The sequence below is a fragment of the Neomonachus schauinslandi genome, chromosome 15 (assembly GCF_002201575.2).
Source record: "Neomonachus schauinslandi chromosome 15, ASM220157v2, whole genome shotgun sequence".
Taxonomy (NCBI): Eukaryota; Metazoa; Chordata; class Mammalia; order Carnivora; family Phocidae; genus Neomonachus; species Neomonachus schauinslandi.
In genome coordinates, this window is record NC_058417.1 from 22,471,247 (window position 1) to 22,493,870 (window position 22,624).

General features: G+C 49.6%; 1 protein-coding gene across 3 annotated transcripts in view; it reads left to right on the forward strand.

Annotated features, from left to right (window-relative positions):
* Window positions 1–22,624, forward strand: part of UNC45B (unc-45 myosin chaperone B) — a 29,175-nt gene that overhangs the window by 1,898 nt on the left and 4,653 nt on the right. The window contains exons 3-17 of one of the 3 annotated variants that reach the window (XM_021704274.1): window positions 220–395; window positions 1,930–2,019; window positions 4,885–5,052; window positions 5,593–5,761; window positions 8,344–8,514; window positions 10,974–11,145; window positions 13,519–13,819; window positions 14,908–15,002; window positions 15,172–15,319; window positions 16,086–16,226; window positions 18,515–18,642; window positions 19,519–19,585; window positions 20,329–20,442; window positions 20,820–20,935; window positions 21,801–21,918. In XM_021704274.1, coding sequence (XP_021559949.1) covers window positions 220–395; window positions 1,930–2,019; window positions 4,885–5,052; window positions 5,593–5,761; window positions 8,344–8,514; window positions 10,974–11,145; window positions 13,519–13,819; window positions 14,908–15,002; window positions 15,172–15,319; window positions 16,086–16,226; window positions 18,515–18,642; window positions 19,519–19,585; window positions 20,329–20,442; window positions 20,820–20,935; window positions 21,801–21,918 — 2,174 coding nt within the window. The remainder of the gene's footprint in view (window positions 1–219; window positions 396–1,929; window positions 2,020–4,884; window positions 5,053–5,592; window positions 5,762–8,343; window positions 8,515–10,973; window positions 11,146–13,518; window positions 13,820–14,907; window positions 15,003–15,171; window positions 15,320–16,085; window positions 16,227–18,514; window positions 18,643–19,518; window positions 19,586–20,328; window positions 20,443–20,819; window positions 20,936–21,800; window positions 21,919–22,624) is intronic. The other 2 variants (XM_021704275.1, XM_021704276.1) reach the window with 2 other exon arrangements.

Genomic DNA, 22,624 nt, shown 5'->3' on the forward strand with positions numbered 1-22,624 from the left:
TGAGCCGAAGGCAGACGCTTAACGACTGAGCCATCCAGGCGCCCGAGACTATGATTCTTACTGCGTCCCTGACAAAGGGGAGCCTTGGGCCAGATAGTTCACATGGGTGGATAATCTCCACTGAAGACACAGAAGCCCTGCAACTGGGGACAGTGGCAGGGAAGGGAGGACGGTGGTCTGCAGCCCAGGCCCCTGAGGTGGCCCTGTCTCCTTCGTTAGCTATTGACATCAACTCCTCGGACATCAAGGCTCTGTATCGGCGATGCCAGGCACTGGAGCACCTGGGGAAGCTGGACCAGGCCTTCAAGGACGTGCAGCGCTGTGCCACCCTCGAGCCACGAAACCAAAACTTCCAGGACACGCTGAGGAGGCTCAACACCAGCATCCAAGAGAAGGTGAGCTGGACTCCTTCCCGCAAGCCTTGGCCGGCCCCCCGCCCCCACTCCTAGTAGGGACAAGTTAGGGAAGCCGGCCACCAGGGGAGGTCCAACCCTACCTCTCCACTCTTGGATGGAGTGAACACCTGGCAGAGGCAGGCATCGTAGAAGAGCCAAGCAGATGCACGCATCCACCCATCTCTGAATGATCAGAGATGCTTGTTTGAGGGAGCAAGCCAGCCGGGACTAGAACATGGCTCTCTTAAATTTCAGGTGGAGATTTTTTTTTTTTTAGTTTTATTATGTTAGGTTAGTCACCATACAATACATCATTGGTTTTTGATGTAGTGATCCACGATCCATTGTTTTCGTATAACACCCAGTGCTCCATGCAGTACGTGCACTCCTTAATACCCATCACTGGGCTAACCAATCCTCCCTCCCCCCTCCCCTCTAAAACCCTGTTTGTTTCTCAGGTCCATAGTCTCTCATGGTTCATCTCTCCCTCCAACTCCCCCCCCACATTTTACCTTCCTCAGGTGGAGATTTAAAAAAAAAAAATTGTAACTTAATATATATGTAACATGATCTTCCTCTCTTTCTAGGAGGACAAAGACAGTATTGAGGAGAGGGTATTGCTGAATGATAGAGAGTCAGGAGCCAGGAGGAACAGGAAATCTTTTCTAGGATAATGGAGTGGGGTGGGGAGAACTTGGATCAGAGGTGAGGACTCCTGCATCCTAGTCCTGGCTTAGGTACTAATTTTCTCAGGGATCCCTTGGGGTGTCAGCTCCTCCTCTGTAAGCCGCAGGAGGGTAAAAGATCACTAAGTTCCTTGCTCCAAGACTCAGTAACTCCTCTGTGCCTGGGGCAGCCCATCACACTGTCCACCAGCACACTGTCCGGAGTGCAGACTCGGGGGCTGTGTAAACAAAGAGAGGAGTGACCCAAGACGAGGTGGCCAACGAGAAACCCCCCTAGGAGGAAATGAGCCCAGGATGGAAATAGGCAGGGCTGTGGACCAGCAGAACAAAAGAGTAGGAAGTACAGAAGGAGCTGACAAATGCGGGGTGATGCTCAGTTGGGTCATTTTATGGTAGATTCAGAGCACAGGAGTTGGGGCTGGGGCTGTGAGGGATGAGACATCCAAACATAACGGTTTTAATTTGTGTGAAGAGATGCTTCAAAACTGCTTCAGATTTCTGATCCTAGACACCTAGTTCTGTTTTAGCCCATGTGTAAGTATATAATAGCTAATTATTAACTAGACTGCAAAATTGGGGTGATGATCTGTAGCCTTCCAAGACTTGTGATGACCCAGTGGGATAGCGAACTTAAGTAGACTGTCAGCCTTGTGGGGCAAGGACTTGATATTGTTCACCACTCTACCCCCAGCATCTGCAACAGTGTCTGGCACGTAAGAGTTGTTCAGCAAATGTTTGTTGAATGAATGAGTGACAGGGTAGGGGCCCCGAGGAGATACCCTAATATTTACTGAGCCACCTGGAATGTGGACCCCTGCCTCCTTCCCCACTCCCTCCTCTCTCCTCAGCTCCGTGTGCAGTTCTCCACGGACTCCAGGGTACAGAAGATGTTTGAGATCCTCCTGGACGAAAACAGTGAAGCTGACAAGCTAGAGAAGGTGCGTGCTGGGCAACCGGCGGGCCAGCAGAGGGCGCACGCGGGGCACCCACCCCCATAACTGCTTCCGCTGCAGGCCTGGCCCCTATCTCTGGACAGTGACTCCCGGACTGCTTGAGCGGGGGGAGCGAGAGGAGGGCGTCCTCTTGGAAGAAGTGAACAAAAATAGGCCAAAGTTTAAGCACTTTGGAAAATTCCCTAATTCTGGCTATAAAGTCCAGGACTAGAGTGAGACTGAGGAGGAGTCATGTGGCAGGGTTGGAGTCTTTATTTAAATTTTTGATATTTTGTTCATCATGGATTTTTTTTTTGCGTTGCATTGCATTGATTTTGATATTTTAAAATATTGCACTAGATATTATTTATCTTGATTGCTGAGGTTTTTGATGTCCCTGTAAATTTTGCACCCAAGGCAAGTGCCTCACTTGCCATACCGTGGTTTCTACCCTGAGAACGTTAAAAATGGCATGTTAAAATAATGTTCTATTCCATTATAAATTATTGCAAAAATTCATCCTGAATATGAAAATATTTGCTCATGATACCATCCTCTTAGCCAAATTTGTTGCCTTTTTTTTTAATGTTCCCTTCTGGTCTTTCTTCAGAGGAAACAAATTGAACATCTGAATGTTTTGTTTTGTTTTGTTTAAAGATTTTATTTATTCATTTGACAGAGAGAAACACAGCAAGAAAGGGAACACACTCACTCCCCCAGTGGAAGAGGGAGAAGCAGGCCTCCCGCAGAGCAGGGAGCCTGATGCAGGGCTCGATCCCAGGACCCTGGGATCATGACCTTAGCCGAAGGCAGCTGCTTATCGACTGAGCCACCCAGGTGCCCCGAACATCTGAATGTTTTGTATTTATAAGAATTTGACAGACAATGCCTGAGGAGTTTTTGTTAGTCAATAAGTCTATATAATATGCAAATACCTTTTATAACAAACTGTTGTGAGGATTTAGTGAGTTGTTATTGATAAATGTACCTGGACAAGTACAAAGCCCTTGACTGGTAGAGTGATGATGGTTCTGGTGGTGCTTGTCTGGGATTCTCTCACCCATCTCCTCCCCAGCATTCCACTCCTCTGTTTGCTTACCTTCTCCTGCCTCATGAGTTCTTCCCCCAATCCCAGCTCTCAGGTCCTGCTGAGGCCTCCTCTCCTGATCTGGGGCCCTTTAAGGTATATGTATCCTCAAGGCTTTAGAGTGGGAAGACATTGGGGAACTTTCTAGCCCAACTGCCTAATTTTGGAGTCTGGGATCCAGAGAGGTGCCATGACTTGCCCAAGTTCACACAGCTAGCACATCGCAGAATCAGTACTCACACAGAACTTTCAAGACCCATCTCCTGCTCTCTCTGCCCACCACCTTCCACCTTCCTGAGAAACCCTGTAACTTCAGATTGTCCTGAACAGATAAACAAACAAACCCCAAATGCCAAAACCATATTCAAGGGAAAATTTTAAAGGAAAAGAATTCTCCATGTGCAAACACTTCACTTCTGTTAAAAGATAAACCGAGGCATATTAATAATTTTGAGTTTATTTGGACAAAATCTATTCAAATGGGGTAGCAACCAAACAGGAAGTGGTTAGGAGCTCTCCACCCACAGGAGCTGGGGGAAAGACTTATAGAAAAGAGGTGGAAACGAAGCAACCAGATTATTTGATTGGCTATAGCTTAAGCAGTTATGTTACTTGGGGGGTGCCTGGGTGGCTCAGTCGTTAAGCGTCTGCCTTCGGCTCAGGTCATGATTCCAGGTCCTGGGATCGAGCCCCGCATTGGGCTCCCTGCTCCGCGGGAAGCCTGCTTCTCCCTCTCCCACTCCCCCTGCTGTATTCCCTCTCTCGCTGTGTCTCTCTCTGTCAAATAAATAAATAAAATCTTAAAAAAAAAAAAAAGCAGTCCCGTTACTTGGGAAAGCCTAGTTGGCTGTAATAGTTGTTCTTACGTTTAGACTTTTTTTAATTTTTAAATTTTTAAAAAAGATTTTATTTATTTATTTGAGAGAGAGAGTGAGAATGAGCAGGGGGGGAGAGGGAGAAGCAGGCTCCCCGCTGAGCAGGGAGCCGGACCTGGGGCTTAATTCCAGGATCCTGGGATCATGACCATGCAGAAGGCAGACACCGACTGAGCCACCCAGGTGCCCTTAAGTTTTGATTTCTTAACTCTGAGACATTATAGGCTTAGGTTTGTGTTTGCTTACATTAGCTGCTAGGGCATTAAAGCCACTCATTCTAAGGATCTCCTTGTTTAATTAATTTAATTTTTTAGTCCTTATCCATAAGCATATATACACAGTTTTGTTTTAATGTAAGTGCAATCAGAGTGAACCTACTATTTGGATTCTGCTTACCAGTGTTTTTCTTTTTTTCCAATTTGCTGGGTCATCTTTTTATTTATGACTTCAGTGGCTATACACTATTTCATCCAGTTTGCCTTTATGCAAGTTACTTTGTTTCTTCTTTTGAATCATATTCTTAGGCTACATCTCCAGGGGTTTGATTACAGGGAAAGAATCCAGTATAAAGATGTTTTGAAAATCCAGTCCTGGTGCCTGGGTGGCTCAGTCAGTTGGGCATCTGCCTTCAGCTCCGGTCATGATCCTGGGGTCCTGGGATAGAGCCCCACATTCATCCGTCTCCCTGCTCATCGGGGAGCCTGCTTCTCTCTCTGCCCCTCTGCTCCTGCTCACGCTCTCTCTCTTTCTCTCTCTCGCTGGCTCTCTCTCAAATAAATAAATAAATAAAATCTTAAAAAAACAAAGAAAAGAAAATCCAGTCCTTACACCAGCCCCTGCATCGGCCCCTGGCCAAGACTTTGGGACCCCCACCTCCTCCATGACCCTCATTGTGTCCTCCCCCCTCAGGCTGCCAACAACCTCATCGTCCTAGGACGTGAAGAAGCAGGGGCTGAGATGATTTTCCAAAACAACGGAGTGGGCCTGCTGCTGCAGCTCATGGACACCAAGAGACCCGAGCTGGTGCTGGCCGCCGTGCGGACCCTGTCGGGCTTGTGCAGTGGCCACCGAGCGAGGGTGAGGGTGACATGTGGGTGGGGAGCGGCCAGCATAAATAGACCCTGATACAAAGTCTAAGGTGTCACCCCCCCATCCTTGATTGTATGGTTCTGGATTCAACGGAGATTGATCCTCTGCATTTCCCTTCGAGCTGGAAATGCCTTTATGAAAAGATAAGGTTATTGAAAGTGGTTTATGAGGCAGAGCTGAATGCAAAGGCTATGGTGGTTGGCATTTATCATACTAAATCTCCCAAACCCAGTGTGTATTGTACACTTAGAGCACATCTCAATGCGGACTCACCACATTGCACGTGCTCAATGGCTCCCAGGTGGCAGGTGGCTCCCGTGTCGGACAGCCCAGCTTTCAGCTTCTGGAAAGAGGCATGGCTTGTGTCACGGGTCTTCCCAGACCTTGGGCCCCACGAGGCACTGGCTGCCTGGGCTTATTTCCCTCCTGCACGGGCAGGGTGGGGATGGTCGTCCCCTACTTCCTCACCTGCACGGCAGCTGGAAGAGAGGGGCAGGCAGCTGATGGTGGGTCTTGCTGGGGGTTTAGGCCACGGTGATTCTCCATGCAGTCCGGATAGACAGAATCTGTGGCCTCATGGCCGTGGAGAACGAGGAGATGTCTCTGGCCATCTGCAACCTGCTCCAGGCCATCATTGACTCTCTGTCAGGGGAGGACAAACGAGAACATCGAGGCAAGGACGAAGCCCTGGTTCTAGGTAGGAGGCAGTCTTCCGTGTTTGTCAAAGGGGTGGGGGCCAGGGAGAGTCAGTTGCCTCCTCTGATGGCTCAGTCCCTATATGTGGAGGTGGCCTGGTTTTATTTTTATATTTATTTTCTAGTAATAAAAGTAATAGAGGCATAGCAGCATCATTTTCAATAACTTAAAAATGGAGGTGGGGCACCCGGGTCACTCAGTCAGTTAGGCATCTGCCTTCAGCTCGGGTCATGATCCCAGGGTCCTGGGATCAAGCCCCATGTCGGGTTCCCTGCTCCGAGGGGAGCCTGCTTCTTCCTATCCCTCTGCCTGCCGCTCCCCCTGCTTGTGCTCTCTCTCTCTCTCTGTCAAATAAATAAATAAAAATCTTTAAAAAAATAAAAATAAAAGTGGAGACAACTCAAGTGTCCACGCAGGGGTGAATGGATAGATAAAATGTGGTCTATACACACAATGGAATAATATTCCGCCTTCAAGAGGAAGGACATTCTGACAGGCTACAATGTGCATGAACCTTGAGGACGTTATGTGGAATGCAGTAAGCCAGTGATAAAAAGATCAGTGCTGCTTGATTCTACTTATATGGGGTATCTAGAGTAGTCCAAATCATGGAGACAGAAAGTAGGATGGTGGTCACTGAGGCTAGGAGAAGAGGAAATGAGTGGTTTAGTTTTGGTTTTTACAGGATAACAAAGTTCTGGAGATGGATGGTGATGATGGCAGCAAACAATGTGAATGTTCTTAACGCCACTCAGCTAGACACTTACAAATGGTTAAAATGAGGGGCGCCTGGGTGGCTCAGTTGGGCTCCCTGCTCAGCGGGGAGTCTGCTTCTCCCTCTCCCTCTGCCCCTCACTCCCACACATCCTTGTGTTCTCTCTCTCTGTCAAATAAATAAATAGAATCTTTTAAAAAATGGTTAAAATGATAAATTTTATTCATGTATGTTTTAGCACAACTAGAAAAAAGTAACAGAGACTTCTTGGAAAAATTTGGAACATTTTAGAAATATGTAAAGATGAAAAAAAAAAAACCTTACCTGTAACCCCCCCTCCAGATAATTATTATCACTGCCATATGTGTCTTTCCAGTCTTTTTTTTAAGATTTTATTTATTTCCTTAACAGAGAGAGAGAGAGTACAAGCAGGGAGAACGGCAGGCAGAGGGAGAGGGAGAAGCAGGCTCCCTGCAGAGCAGAGAGCCCCACTAGGGGCTGGATCCCAGGACTCTGAGATCATGACTTGAGCGAAGGCTGACACTTGACCGGCTGAGCCACCCAGCTGCCCCCTAGGTTCTTGATGTGGTTTTGACTTATTGTCGTAATGGTCAGCAAGTCATTCTTTCCCCGCTAGAACCACTGGGGGGTCCGACATGGCCTCACTTATACAGCTGATGGCGAACAGGACATGTTGGCCAGGACACCCTGGGTTTTCTCTTTGTGGCCTCTCTAGAGAGCAGCTTGGGTGTCTGTCAAGCATGGTGGCTGCATTCTCAATGGACCAGCCCCAACGTGCAAGTGCTTTTAAGCTCCTGGGAGTGCTGTAAGTCCCATGACCAACCTGGGGCCAGAGTGGAAGGGGCGGACCCTGAAAGGGGTGGTTCTGTTGGTGGCCACAGCGTCCTTGGGAAGTAGAGAGCTGCTGGACATCTCTGCTAAAGAATTCTTCTAAATACTGATTTCAAATCCATCTCTTTGTGGCTTCCATTCCCCTCTGAGCCCAGTTCTGCCATCTGGAGCCTCACAGAATAAGTCAGTTCTCTCACCCTTGTGACCCACCCTTATCTGGAAACAAACTATCAAGTCCACGGATGACTTTCCTTGTCCAGTTAGAGATAGCCTCAACCTTCATCCTTCATTTATATGACATTTTTGGGAGATCTTTCCTTTTCCGCCTGCCTGCCTGCCTCCCTCCCTCATTGCCTACCTGCTTGCTTCCCTGCCTCTCTGCTTCCCTCCTTGCCTGCCTCCCTGCCTGCCTCCCTGCCTCTCCCCATGCCTGCCTGCCTCCCTGCCTGCCTTTGGCTCCAACCTTAGAATGAGAGCAAAATTACCTAAGATGTAGAGAAGTCAGACAGGGCAAAAGCAGGAAAAAGCATTTACCTTTTAATCTCTCAGTGGGCAGGGAAGATGTGGCATCCCATCTGAGGCTTGAATTCAGGCCCCCGGCATGCCTGGATCTTCAGGGAGTAAGATATCTGTAAGGAGTATGAATTTCTTTTCTGGAAAACATTTTGTTAAATCAGTTTATTAAAAGCTACATGAAGTGCCCCTGGCTCCCTGCCAGTCATGTCTAGGAATAAGGAACTTTCTAAGAACCAGAGCTGTTCAAGTACGCATGAGCTGCGGTAGAAGTCAGGGCGCAGTGCAGAGTGGCTGGAGGGCCACTTGGGGGTATTGTCTAGGGATTTCTCTCCCCTTTTTGGGGGTGAGATGGGCAATACTATACCCTCCTGGGAAATTCCAACATCCAGGAAGCAGTGGATTCCGTATTTCCGGAGTCCTTCTGGAAGCCTCTGCCATTGCTGGTCCTATAGATCTGAGACTCCCTCCTCTCTCTTTACCCCTGTCATCTCCTTCCTCAGACACCAAGAAGGACCTGAAGCAGATCACCAGCCACCTGCTCGACATGCTGGTCAGTAAGAAGGTGTCTGGCCAGGGCAGGGATCAGGCCCTGAACCTGCTCAATAAGAATGTTCCTAGGAAGGACCTCGCCATTCACGACAACTCACGTACCATCTATGTGGTGGATAACGGTGAGGAGGAGGGAGGGTCGGGGGCTCACTCCAGCCTTTTGAGGGGCACCAGGATCTCTGGCACTGAGCAGAAAACAGAAGAGGTGTGGCCCTTGCCTGGGACAAGGCATTAGCTGTTAGGAACCACCAGGGGTTGGTGAAGATACAGATCAAGGCGCAGCTCTGAATTCAGGGCCTGAACACACCCAGAAAATGTCCAAACACACTGAAAAACACCTGGGCAAAGCTACCTCACCACGGGGGACCATGCCAAAGACAAACAGGACTCCCCCAGCCATGGGGTAATGTTCCTGAAGTCTTGGTGTTGGCAAAATACTCCACGGCCTTCTAGAAGGGAGAAACGGCATCAAGTCTCCTATATATAAAGCACAGGAATGAGGTTATAGCAGATAGTCCCTATCTATCTGGTCAGCGCCAGGGTGTTACACCTCTCCCAAATCAACTTTAGTTGTTCGGGAGTCATACCCATGGCTTTATAATCTACTGTGATGAACTCCACAGGTTTAATAGCGCATAGATCATCCTTTGTTCTGAAGGCTCAGATTAGCTTTACCCCTTTGAAATGGATCTTCTTTTGATATTGCACTTCCTTGTTTGGTTTTCACAGGTCTCAGCAAAGTGTACAGTAACAGATTACTCTAGCTTATAAACCTCCTCCCTCAGCACCTCCCCTCCCCTCCCCTCCCCAGTCCCAGTCTTTTCTGCATGTATTTCAAAGGGGGAACCACAGACCTCTTTCTCTCTTCACTAGGACTGAGGTCCAACCACACAGTTAAGGGCAAGGGCAGGTGGGGAGCAATATTTGTTATTCGAGGCACCAAAATAAAGAGCTCTTGGGTAAAAATAATGTGGACTCACGAATCCTGTTACACTAGTAAAAAGCTGCCTTTTTACCAGTGTAAAAAGTACATTGGGAGTACATTGTATGAGCTGGTCTGGGAGACTTGCACTGGGGAGCCATCAGAACATCCAGCGTCAAGTGAGCTTTTGGGTTCAGGGAGGGGTGGTGATGGATGAGGACAAGGTCCAGAGTGTTCTAGCAGAAGAGGAATGAGATGCTCAAGGCAAGGGTGGGAATGGAAGGGCAGCGCGGGGGCTGAGGTTGGGGAGGTGGTGGCTGGTAGAGCAGGTGCATTCAGTGCCTCTCTGAGAGCTAGGCTGGGGAGTTTGGGTTGGTTCATCAACCCCCTTCCATGACTCCCCAGCCCTGCCAGTGCTTCTGTGGGGTGGTAAAGTATGCACGACAGAAAACATACTGCTGAGCACTTTTAATTGCCTCCTAGCATCCAGAGTTTCATACCTCCCAGCATCTACCTTGAGTGCTCTTCCTCCCCGCTTACCTGCGCCAGCTAAGGTCAGACCAACTCGTAGCCACTCCTAAAACCTGGCTCTGAAGTCAAGCTTTCAATTGTCCCAGAGGCAGCATGACATAACGGTTAATATCATGGGCTTTGAAGTCAGGCATGGCTGGGACGGTGTCCTTGCTCTGTCACTTACCAGCTGCGTGATCTTGGGCAACTTACTTGACTTCTCCGTGTCTTGGTTTTTCTGCTCTGAAAAAAGAACGGGAATAATGATTTTTAACCAGGGGGGTTTTGTTAGGATTAAACGAGGTAACGTGTATAAAGCTCTTGGCACATAGTAAGTGCTCAGAATCACTTACAGCTCTTAACTTTGTTGGAGCAAATTACCCCATCTGTGGTGTCATAACTCTGTCCTTATCACACCTTCTGTCCTTATCATAGGTTATTGTAATCTTTATATGACTGTTCCTTATTGCATTGTGAACATTTTGAGGAGAGGATTACATCCTTAATTTCAGTATTTGCTGCCTAAAAGGTGCTAATTTATTTATTCATGTATTCGTTCATTTATTCAACAGGTATGTAATGATTGGATTAGCCTAATGGGTAATAGGAAGTCAGTGAAGATTCTTCAATAGAAGAGAGGAGAAGCGGTAGTAATAACAAATAGCAAATGTAGCATTTACTAAATAAATAATAAATGTTCATTGAGTGATGATGACATGTCTGGATTGGCCCCAGGTGGCTTCCATACATGATCTCATTGAGTCCTCAAACGCTCTGCTGTAGGTAGAGTATGGTTCCCATTTTACAGAAATGAGGCCTGAGGAAGAGAGAATATCAGACAGTATTTGAGGAAGGTTATACATCAACCCACAGAATGTCAGCACTTGTACAGCCCCCTGAGATCAACTCGTCTTAATTTTGTAAATGTGAAAATAGAAGCCCAGCCACAGTGGGAGGTGAATTGCTCACCTAGGGGCAGAGTCAGGTGTAGAATGTGGGTCTCCTGGCCCCATGCCAGTGTCCTTCACTCTGGGTAAGCCGTGTGCTGCCTAAAGGCACACTGGAGAGAAGCTGGTGTTAAGACAACCGAATAAGATGGTGTGTTTGTGAGGACAGACCCCAGCAGATCTGCCATCATCTGTCCTGCAGGCCTGAGGAAGATCCTGAAGGTGGTGGGGCAGGTTCCAGATTTGCCATCCTGCCTGCCTCTGACCGACAACACCCGCATGCTGGCCTCTATCCTCATCAACAAGCTCTACGATGACCTTCGCTGTGACCCAGAGCGCGACCACTTCCGCAAGATCTGTGAGGAGTACATCACGTGAGTCTCATGGGATCACTGTGTTAGTTATCGATGTCACCCCCAAATTTAGCAGCTTGAAGCTATAGTAACCATTCATTCTTTCACAATATGATAGCAGTTTGGGAGTAGCTAGGCTGCCTGGATCTGGCTTTGGGGCTCTCAGGAACTTACAGGCACATGTTGGCCTGGGCTGCCATCATCTGAAGGCTTGACCGGGGCTGGAAGATCTGCTTCCAAGATGGCATGCTCTAATGGCTGGTTGTTGACAGGAGGCCTCCGTTCCTCCTGGTGTGGACCTGTCCACGGTTGCTTGAGTATCATTACCGTGTGGTAGCTGGCTTCCCCAGAGTGAGCGGATCAGAGAGAACGAGGCAGAAGTGGCAATGTCTTCTATAACCTAGCTCTGGAAGTCACACAGATCACTTCCACACATTCTCTTCGTGAGAGGCGAGCCACGAGCATGGTCTACATTTCAGAGGAGAGAGTTAGGCTCTACCTTTTGCACGGAGGAGCGTCAAAATATTTTTGGACTTATTTTAAACCTATCACAAGCGCCTGCAGTTGAAAGAACAAATTTCAGCTTATCCAAGACGGAGACCTGGCGCTGTCAAGACTTTAAGCACTCTGCGGCCTCGCAGAGCCTAGACAGCAGCCTGGGACCCTCAACAGTGGCCTTCTGGTCTTTGCACTGCCACTGTGCCATCGCTGTGACTCAGATGCTCCGAGTCTCTTTTTTCTTTATGTGTCCCCTTCCTTCTCCTCTCACTGCTACACCATCTTTTAACCCTTTATTCCAATGATCCTCATGCTTGTCAATTATTCAGACTTCTGGGACCCCCCCACCTTGACTCAGTAGTCTGGGCTGTGGCTCAGGAAGCTACAAGTTTAAAAAGTATCCCAAGTGAGTCTTGGGAGGGTGGAGACACTCTGCTTTTCCTTTCTCCCTTCCAGGAGTTGGCAAACTTTTCCTCTAAAGGACCAGAGTAAATATTTTACATTTGGTGGGATGTGCAGCCCTCTGTTGCATATTAAAAAAACAAAACAAAACAAAAAACAAACAAACAAAAAAACCCTTTAAACTGTAAAAACCATTCTCAGCCTCCCAAATTTGGCCAAGCAGCCAAAGTTTGTCAGCTCCTGTTCCAACCAGTAGCTTCCGTCCCTGCCTGGATCAGTCACTGAGCCTGAGCGGGTGGGGTCACCTCCTGCAGCAGAGGTGCCTGAGGTGGGCCCTCCCCAAGGGTGTAAGCCACCCTGCTTCACCAGGCACTGCGGCAGGGGCGGGTGGAAGGAGCCGAGAAGGCAGACCCTGACCGATTATGAAAGGCTCTGGTTTCCCTGGCACGGAGTGGGCATCGGAGCTGGAGGGGCTCTCTGAGCTTCCAAAGCCGACCCTCTCCCCCACAGGGACTTGCCCAGGTCACCCAGCCTGCCAGCAGCAGATGCGGGATCACAGCCCAGGTCTCCCAGTCTGGCTCGGTGTGGCCTTCTCCTGCCCAGACTACGCCGCCTTCTTTCTTCCCATTCATCACACTATGCACTTCTGGTCCCTCACATCAGACCGACCTGGGCAGATCATGGGAAGATCAGAAGACTTGTCATCTCTGACATCCCCACATGGAGATTCCCCCATAGAGTAGAGAGAGTTGATTCCAAAAGCAAGGCAGACCTTTCATTTGCTAGTGGGGGGGCGAGGTGCTGGGACCAGATGGGGGAGCAAGCAGCTCAGGCTACTGCATGACTTGGTCACACTGCAGAGTGATGCCGTGTGCCGGGCACCACGGTACCCTTCCGTGTTGGTGTGGCTGCAGTACTGTCCCACTAGACATCCCAGCTGCTGGGAAGCCTGTGCACTGACAGCCCTCGCCCGTAACCTCTCTTGGGGACCTCCCTCAGCTGGAGACAGTCCCCAGGGCGGCCAGCATCCAATGACGCATCCCTACCCCCAGCTGGAAACAACTCTGGAATGTGTCCCCACTGTAGCACTCATCACAGGCTGAGGCTTTATGCTGACTGAGTTGCAGCCCAACGTGTCCCTCTGCCCAGTCTTGCTTCCTTCCCTTCTCCAACGTGAGCTGATCCCAAGAGTTCTCCCTCAAAAACTTCCTACATGTCAATCCCCATCCATCTGAGTGTGCTTCTTGGGGACACAACCCATGGCATGTCTGTTATATCACTTACCCTCACCGTAACTCTGATAAGTAGTAGTACTATACCATCAGTTTCTAGATCAAGAAGCTGAGGCTCAGAGAGGTTCAGTGAATTGCCCAAGGTCACACAGCACATGAGTGGTGGATCCGGGATGTGAATTCAAATCTGTCTGCCCCCAAATCCCACACTCTTCCCGCCCACCTCAGCCAGTTCTCTTGACCACCTTGCCCTCTGTTTTAGGGGCAAGTTTGACCCCCAAGACATGGACAAGAACGTGATTGCCATTCAGACGGTGTCAGGGATCCTGCAAGGCCCCTTTGACCTGGGCAATCAGCTGTTAGGACTAAAAGGTGTGATGGAGTTGATGGTAGCACTGTGCGGCTCGGAGCGCGAGGTAGACCAGCTGGTGGCCGTGGAGGCCCTCATCCATGCGTCCACCAAGCTTAACCGCGCCACCTTCATCATCACCAATGGCGTGTCACTGCTCAAAGAGATCTACAAGACCACCAAAAGCGAGAAGATCAAGATCCGCACACTGGTGGTGAGTGTTGGCACCAGATACAGTGCAGGGCACCAGGGACGCCAGGATGAACAGGGCGTGGCCCCTATCTGGGAGAAGTCCGTGCTGTAGGGGGCACTCGGACCCACCCACGGGCCCCTGCAGAGCAGGGTGAAAGAAGGAGGCTCTGAGAACGGAAATTCAGAATGGCGGGCCCTTACTGTATAATCCCGGGGACATTTGCCTCCATGCTTTTGAACGACGCTAACCCTGAGGAGCTTCTGTCCAACCAGTATTTTCAAAGCAAACTCTAAAAAGTCAGTTTGTGTCCTTAATCAGTTTCTGGATGGCACAGTTCACCTGTTTCAATGTTTCCGATTTCATTTTACAGAAAGTCTTTCCATGGGTCTTTTATGTTGCTTATATACCATTACAGTGACAACTTGAGCCACTGATGTGTTTTCCTGTTTATATCAATTTTTAAAGGACTAATTATAGCTTCTGCCATCATGAGTTTTCTCTTATGGAAGGCACGTTTTCCTAATATGAGTGCAATTCTCCTGGGTAAAATTCTGCACATCTAAATTCGTTACCCACAAGGTCTGATTTCTGTGCCAGTTTTTGTACGAGAATAACATTCACCGTTGCAGTTTCAGATAAGATGAGTATTGTCTTGTGCTTTTTCTTCAAAACACTAAACATCAGTGGGGTCCAAATGGCGATAGAAAGGGGCAGGGTGCAAAAGTCCAGCTTCGTGGGACGCCTGGGTGGCTCAGATGTTTAAGTGTCTGCCTTCAGCTCAGGTCATGATCCCAGGGTCCCAGGGTCCTCTCCCTCTGCCTGCCACTCCCCCTGCTTGTGCTCTCTCTCTCTCTGACAAATAAATAAATAAAATCTTGGGGAAAAAAAAGTCCAGCTTCGTGAGCATCTACCCTGTCTTAGAAGCTGAGCTCGGGGAAGGCATCTTGGAAGAGGTGACCCCTGAGCGGGGTTTTGTAGTAGGCATAGAGGTTTGTCCAAGCAAAGGTAAAGGGGCAAAGTGTTCCAGCCACAGGGACCTGTTTGAGCAAGGCCTTTGTCCCCAAGTGTGTCTGACTCTACAAGCCTCTCCCTCCCCCCCGCCCCCCCAGGGACTCTGTAAGCTTGGCTCCGCGGGAGGCACGGACTACGGCCTCAGGCAGTTTGCTGAAGGGTCCACAGAGAAGCTGGCCAAACAGTGTCGCAAGTAAGGGGGTCCTACTTCCTCAAGCCCGCCACCTCCTCTCTGGGATGAGCTCCAGAGGACGTCACATTGTGAAAGGCCCCCCATCTACTACCCACTACCCTGAAATGGCTTCATCTCTTGACCTGAGCCCCAGCACCCTTGCCCAGTGCGCTTCCTCCCCAATTTCCAGGTGGCTGTGCAGTGCATCCATAGATACCCGGACCCGGCGATGGGCAGTGGAGGGCCTGGCCTACCTCACGCTAGATGCCGACGTGAAAGACGACTTGGTCCAGGACATCCCTGCCCTGCAGGCCATGTTTGAGCTGGCCAAGGCAAGTGTGGCCCTGACCTCTGGCCTCAGGAAAGGTCTCCTGGGTTCAGGCTCACAGGGTCCTCCGCTGAGCCTGGGAAATGAGACTCCTGTGTCTTCATCCCGGCTCTGGCCCTCCTACCCGTGTAAACCAGATTGGTTATTTCCCCCTGTCTGGCCCTTATTTTACCTGACCATAAAATGGGCTCGTGACTCTTCATGGCTTCCAGGCAGTGGGAAGATGAATGAGAGGATGGTATTTTTTCCTGGGACCCTCAGGAAGTGAGGTCTTGAGGGACTGAGAGGCAGTGCTTAGCCCTTTCTGGGTCCCTTCCTCCTTCCCAGCGCCTCCCAGACTCCTTTCCTCCTCTGCTAGGCTAATGCCCTGGCTCTTTTCCACCACCAAAGGGAGGAGAGGAGGGAGGGAGTTTCCGCGGGGGCCAGACCAGAGGTGTCCAGTCCCTACCCCACCCCCACCAAAGCGTGCTGGCCTGGGCTTTTGAAAGAGGCACAGAGTAAGCTGCACACCCAGGGGGCCCCCACCCATGCTCTCAGGGGTGCTGTTCCAGGTGCAGGAGAAACTTCTGCCCACCCTGCATGAGCAGAGCCAGCTCCCAGTTCCTCCTCCCTCCTCCCTCTCCTGCCACCTGCTCTTCTCCAAGCTGGGCTGCATCAGCCACACTCCTCCCAAACCAACTCACCGGCCCGGCCAGGGAGCTGTCCTGGAAGCAGAGATGTTTTCTAAAGTTTCCTTTCTGCCTTTCTCCTCCTGCCCCTCCACCCCGTAACTCCAGACTACTGATAAGACCATCCTGTACTCAGTGGCCACCACCCTGGTGAACTGCACCAACAGCTACGATGTCAAGGAGGTCATCCCTGAGCTGGTGCAGCTCGCCAAGTTCTCCAAGCAGCACGTGCCTGAGGAGCACCCTAAGGTAAGGCTAGGGATGATGCTGGAGGGGTCCCTGCCACCAGGCTGCCAGAGAGGTGAATGGAAAGGTAGTGATGTCTGGGTGCTCTGTGTGTGTGTGTGTGTGTGTGTGCGCGTGCTTGGAGGACTTGGCATAGGACACAGAAAAATTGAAGAGGATCGTGGATACATTTCCCCCACTAAGTGGTGCTCATTCCCCCCCAGTTTTAATGTTTTACGCGGGGTGGGGGGTGAAGATCCAGCCATTTGTAGTCTGAAAATCAAATGGAGCCTTGATGAACGTTTATGTTGTTAGTTTCACGGACCTCAGACAGTGTATTTCATGTTTCCAACACTTACGGAACTTTTGTTTCCTGGGATATCTAGATTTGGGACTATGGGTACTAAGTAGGAATAATGAGAGGGGGAGAGATGCCAGTCAGCAGTAGCCCAGATGTCACAAACCCCCTTGGGGCCCTCCCCAGGAATCCCCTGAACTCAAGGGTATGCTTTGTATGTGGTTTAAATATGAATGTACATGCATTGTGTTTCCAGCCTGTAAAAGACTTAGATTTGTTTAAATGGTCAACGTAATATAACCACATTACAAAACAAACAAAAAGGTGGACAGCAGAGAAAAGAAAATGACTACTCATAATGACATCATCTCCCCTTGACCACTATCAGCATTTTGGTATATTATATTACCTACCAGAGGCTGTTTTTCTCTGTGCATCTTTTTTCTTTTCATAGTCATAATCAGAATGTTGTTGTTATTTTGTGCCCAATTTTGGGAAAATACTTTAGGTGTTTTCCATATTGCTATGCCATTATTTTTTTTTAAGTTTTTATTTAAATTCCAGTTAGCTTACAGTGTAATATTAGTTTCAGGTGTAGAATTTAGTGATTCAACACTTCCATACATCACCCGGTGCTCATCACGACAAGTGCCCTCCTTAATCTCTGCCACCTGCTATGTCGTTCTAGGAATCAGTTTTTAAGATTTTATTTTTTTAAATTTATTTATTTGAGAAAGAGAATGAGATAGAGAGAGCACAAGAGGGGGGAGGGTCAGAGGGAGAAGCAGACTCCCCGCTGAGCAGGGAGCCCGATGCGGGACTTGATCTCGGCACTCCGGGATCATGCCCTGAGCCAAAGGCAGTCGCTCAACCAACTGAGCCACCCAGGTGTCCCCTCCTCTTTTTTTTTTTTTTTTTTTTTTATCAGAATCAGTTTTTAAAGCTGCATAGTGGTTCATGCAGGCAAGGGTATATAGCATATTCTGCTGCTGTAAAGTTCAAATGTGGCTTCTAGAGATTGCACATGATGGCCAGCGTCTTCCCAGCCACTTCAAGAATTATCTGTAGAGACTGTTCAACCCTGGGGCAGTCTTTGGATTTCCAGCACAATCCAATCCATTGTTAGGTCAACTTTATCTGCTCCCTATCCCCTCTCCCTCCTGCCTAATCCCCCAACTCCCCCATCCAACTCCTCCCCTCCCCCCACCAATAAAAAGCCAACCTTTTGCAAAAAAGGGAATATTTGGGTCATCTAGGGTTTTGGATGATCTCTTTGATTTCACTTCTCTGTGAATGAAGATCTTTGGGATGATTTTCTTGCCACACCAGCTGCTCAGGCTCTGTACTGGGAGTGGGGGAGGGGGCAAGGAAGAGGAGAACATGCCAGACACCCCTTGGCTGTTGTTTGGGCAAAGGGAATCTGGAAGAGTATATCAGTTTCTAATTGCTGCAGTAACAAATTGCCACAAACGTAATGGCCTAAAACGACACAAACTTATTATCTTCCAGTTCTAAACCTTCCAGTGCTGACCTATTTCCAGGTCAGAAATCTAAAATCAGTCCCATTGGGCCAAAGTCAAGGTGTCAGTAGGGCTGGTTCCTTCTGGAGGCTCTGAGAAGATAATCTGTTCCCTTGTCTCTTTCAGCTTCTAGAAGCCACCTTCCTTGGCTAGTGACCTTAAATCACTCCAGCTTCTTGCTTCTGTTGCCACACCTTCTATTAACTCTGACCCTCCTGCGTCCCTCTTGTTGAGACCCTCGTGATTATATTGGGCCTACCCAGATAACCCAGGATTATCTCCCTGTCTCAAGATCCTTGATTTAATCCTATCTACAAAGTCCTTTTTTGCTGTGTAAAGTACCGGCCACGGGTTCTGGGGATTGGGACGTGGACATCTTTGGGGGCCATTGTTCAGCCTGCCACGAGCAGTCAGAAATGCACCACCTTTAGTTCCCATATAGTTTGGCCTGGTGCCCTGGCTCCTTCCCCACTGCCACCCTTTCGTCTCCCCAGGACAAGAAGGACTTTATAGACATGCGTGTGAAGCGCCTTCTGAAGGCTGGGGTCACCTCCGCGCTGACCTGCATGGTGAAAGCGGACAGTGCCATCCTCACCGACCAGACCAAAGAGCTGCTGGCCAGGTGGGGCTGCAGCGGGCCAGGGCTGGGGTCTGAGGGGTCTGGGGGGGAGACTGGGCAGGGATAGAGGTGGCAGGGGTGTAAATGAGCGAATGAGTCATTGGGGGGCCTGGAGAGGAGACGGAAGGGGATCACCATCGAAAAGTGACGTGGTGGGGCAGGGATCACAGGTGGACGTTTGCATTGGGTGGAAAGAGGTCACTGTCCATCCTGGTTACCTGTTTGCCAGGCCCTGTGTGGCACCTGCTCTTCCAGACAAAAGGCACAGTTTCTGTGCAGTGTGATGAGGAGGCAGACAGGCTCCCAGTTACGGTACAGTGGGGGAAACAGAGGGTTGGTTGGAGCACAAGCCAGACTGGAAGTAGGTGGGAGGGCAAACCAGGAAGTCTTCCTGGAGGATGTGACAACTCAGTGGAACCATGAGGGGAGACATGGAGTCACCGAAATGCCAGGGAGGAATGGTTCTGGGCAGAAGGGACAGCATCTACAGACACTGAGGACAGAGGGAGAAGGAGTGAATGAGATGGGGTTCTCCTACAGTATTTCTGAGGTATGGGGTGCACAGGAGGGTGCTAGTAAGACTGGAGAGGGGGACAAGGGCCAGATCATGGAGGTCCTGGGATGCATCCAGGTTGAAGATTTTCTCCTGGTTGATGGGCAGCAAGGAGCCATTTGTTGTCTCCCCAAATAGGGAGAGAGTGGCTCTTTGCAGCCTCACTTGGCTTCACTTTCTCCCCAGCTCCTTATATCCATGGCAGTATCTGGCCAAGGTGGCTAATGCCGGGGGTAGCACTTTCTAGGGCTTCCCCAGGTCTGACTGGCTGGCCTGCGGATGCCGGGAAGGGTGCACATTATGTGTCCTTCATCCTTGCCCTACAGGGTATTCCTGGCACTCTGCGATAACCCTAAAGACCGAGGAACCATTGTGGCTCAAGGTGGTGGCAAGGTAATTGGTGGGATAAGGTTTGCCATCCTAGAAGGTGATCCATGGGGAGGAGTGTGTGTGTGTGTGTGTGTGTGTGGGCGTGCAAGTACGCGCATGCTCTTTGCCTGGCCCAAGAATAATGTACCCTGTGCCCCAACCCAACCTCCTGGAATACTGTCCTGTCTGTGTTCATAGCCCCAAACTGTCTTCTGCCTGATGTTATGGTGTGGAATCCCAGTTATCCTCCTTGCTATTGGAAAGAAGCCCGGTACAGATGCACAGACCGTCGTGGACTTTGCTGTAGAAGATTGGTCTTTGCATTCTTGCTTGTCCCCTTTTTAGTTGCAGAACTTTGGGCAAATTACTCAAGCTCCCCGAGCCAGTTTCATCTGTAAAATGGGGGGGAAATTGCACAATCACTCTGCAGAACGTCACAAGAATTCCAGAAAATACACTTCAAGTTTTGGTTCATAGCAGCCACTCAGGAAGTGGCTGCTGTGATGATTAGATTTGACTTAAGTCAGGGCATCAACACAGATCCATTTGTTTCTCCAAAAACCAGCAGTGTGGATGGGTGGCGGAGAGTGTAGGTGAAGACATCGAAGTGTGCCGGGAAGCAAGGGAGTGAATCCCTGATTCTGTATTTAATCGTTCTCTGTGATGCTCAAGCCTTGCTTGTACTGCAGAGGCGGACAGCTGGAGAGGGAGGGTGGGAAGAGAGGCCTTCGTCCATGACGGAGGAGTGACCGTGCCTTCTCTTGCAGGTGCTGATTCCCCTGGCCTTGGAGGGCACGGACGTGGGCAAGGTGAAGGCCGCCCACGCTCTGGCAAAGATCGCCGCCGTCTCTAATCCAGACATCGCCTTCCCGGGGGAACGGGTGGGTGCCAGGTGCCGGGGTGGGTGGGATGGGGCAATGGGAGGAGTCTCCTCTGCTCCCAGGGACCTTTCCCCTTGTCGCCCTACCCCCAGCCTGGGAGGGGGCATGGTGCCATCACAGAGAGGGCAGTGAACTGGAGGTGCCTGGACTCCAGGCTTGGCTCTGCTTCTGACTTAACAGGACTGTCCTCTTAGAAACTGGGGTTATCGCATCTGCAAAGTAAGGGAAACAGTCCTGTCTCTCAGGGTCATTGTGAAAGCTGCATCAGACAGTGGGTGGACAAGCATTTTGGAAATTCTAAAGCAGGGCACCTATAAATGGTAGGGTCTGGGGGCACATGGTCTCTGCCCGACCCACTTCTTGACCCTTCCACACAGGTGTATGAGGTGGTGCGGCCTCTCGTGAGTCTCCTGGACACACAGAGGGATGGGCTCCAGAACTACGAGGCTCTCCTGGGCCTCACGAATCTGTCTGGGCGGAGTGACAAACTCCGGTGAGTGAGGTGGGGAGGGAGGGAGCGGGGGTGGAGAGAGGCACCCCAGAAACTTCATATGTAGTGTGTGTGCTTTCCTCTGAGGACAGGATCGAAGGCAGGGGGTAGACATTTGCAGTGGAAGGGATTTGAGTTAGCCCATAGTGAACGTATGAAGGCAAAGGAGATCATAAAGACACTTCTTTCTGACTAAAGTAGTAAAAAAGATACCCAATGGATGGGTGGGGATTCCTTCCTGGGAGCAAGGGGATGGGGGAGAGAATTAGGTTATGATTCTTTCAGTTGCAAGGAGCAGAAAACTCAACTGCAAATGGTTTAAGCATAAAAGGAATTTAATGACTCATGTAAATAAAAGTCTGGGGTGACCAGATGCGGGTGTGGCTTGATGCAGGCGTTACAAAACTTCTCCACTTCCCTACTTTCTTTTCTTCTCTACTTTCCCTACTACTCCCCACTTTCCTACTTCTGCCCACTTCTCCTGCCTGTGTTGTCTTAATTCTCAAATGGGCTCTTCCCCTCTGTCACGATCACAAGGGTCACTCCGGACCTCACATCTTCTTGGCTTCATGTCCAGCAGGAGAGAAAGAGTTTCTCTTCTGCAGCAAAAAAACAGAAGAATCTAGCCTGGTGACATGTTCATCCCACAGCCCATGGCTATGGCCAGGATGCTATGCTATCATTTAGTTTATGCCCATTGGTGCCCTTCCTGGAACTGGGGGGCAGGATCAATGTCATCCAAACCATGTTGGCCGAGGATGTGGGAGGGAACCACCAGCAGGGCGGAATGGCCCTTGGGTGGCCAGAAACTCCAAATGCTCACTACGGAGGACTCAGTGGCCTCCTTTCCCTACCTCTCACACCCTAGGCAGAAGATCTTTAAGGAGAGGGCCTTGCCTGACATTGAGAACTACATGTTCGAGAATCATGACCAGCTGCGGCAGGCGGCCACTGAATGCATGTGCAATATGGTGGTGAACAAGGAGGTGAGGTGGGCTCGGGATGGGGGCGGGCTCAGGATGGGGGCGGGGAGTGATCTTGGCATGAAGAGTCAAGCCACACAGCAGGGCCTGGCATGAGATTGAGGGTTACAGTGGTATTAAGGTAGCATTTTGCCAGAGAACCCAGGAACCCCTGTATTTCTCCTGGAGTGCAGCCCCCTTCCCTGTAGGGACCCTGAGAAGAATATATGTACCAAGGAGACAAGGAAAACACACAAAATAGTATTGTTCCTAGCTAAGGGTTTAACCCCTAGCTTGAGCTGGGTGAGATGGAAGGTACCATTTCCGTAAGTTACTTATGTCTGAATAATCTTGTAGCAGAGAAGGATATAAGACCAGGGCCTCTTAGAGGCCAAAAGAGGCTAGACCACTTACATTTTATCGAAGCTCCCCATACATAACAAAATGAAGAAAAGCAAACACAGATACAAACAATTTTAGGATATTTTAAATGTTAACATTTAATGAACTATTGCTGTTCCCATGGAAACTGCAATGCACTGTAACTGTGTTCTTCACAGAGTAATTATAGGATTTATATAAATAAAATGAATTCAAAACATGCCAATAGCTTCACGGTCCAGTAATGGGGAGAAATTATAACCATATGGTGAATGAATGTCTTCTTCTTTCCATCCTGCCAGAGTAATGCTATGCCTGTAGGTATAACCTCATCAGGGGTAACAATAGG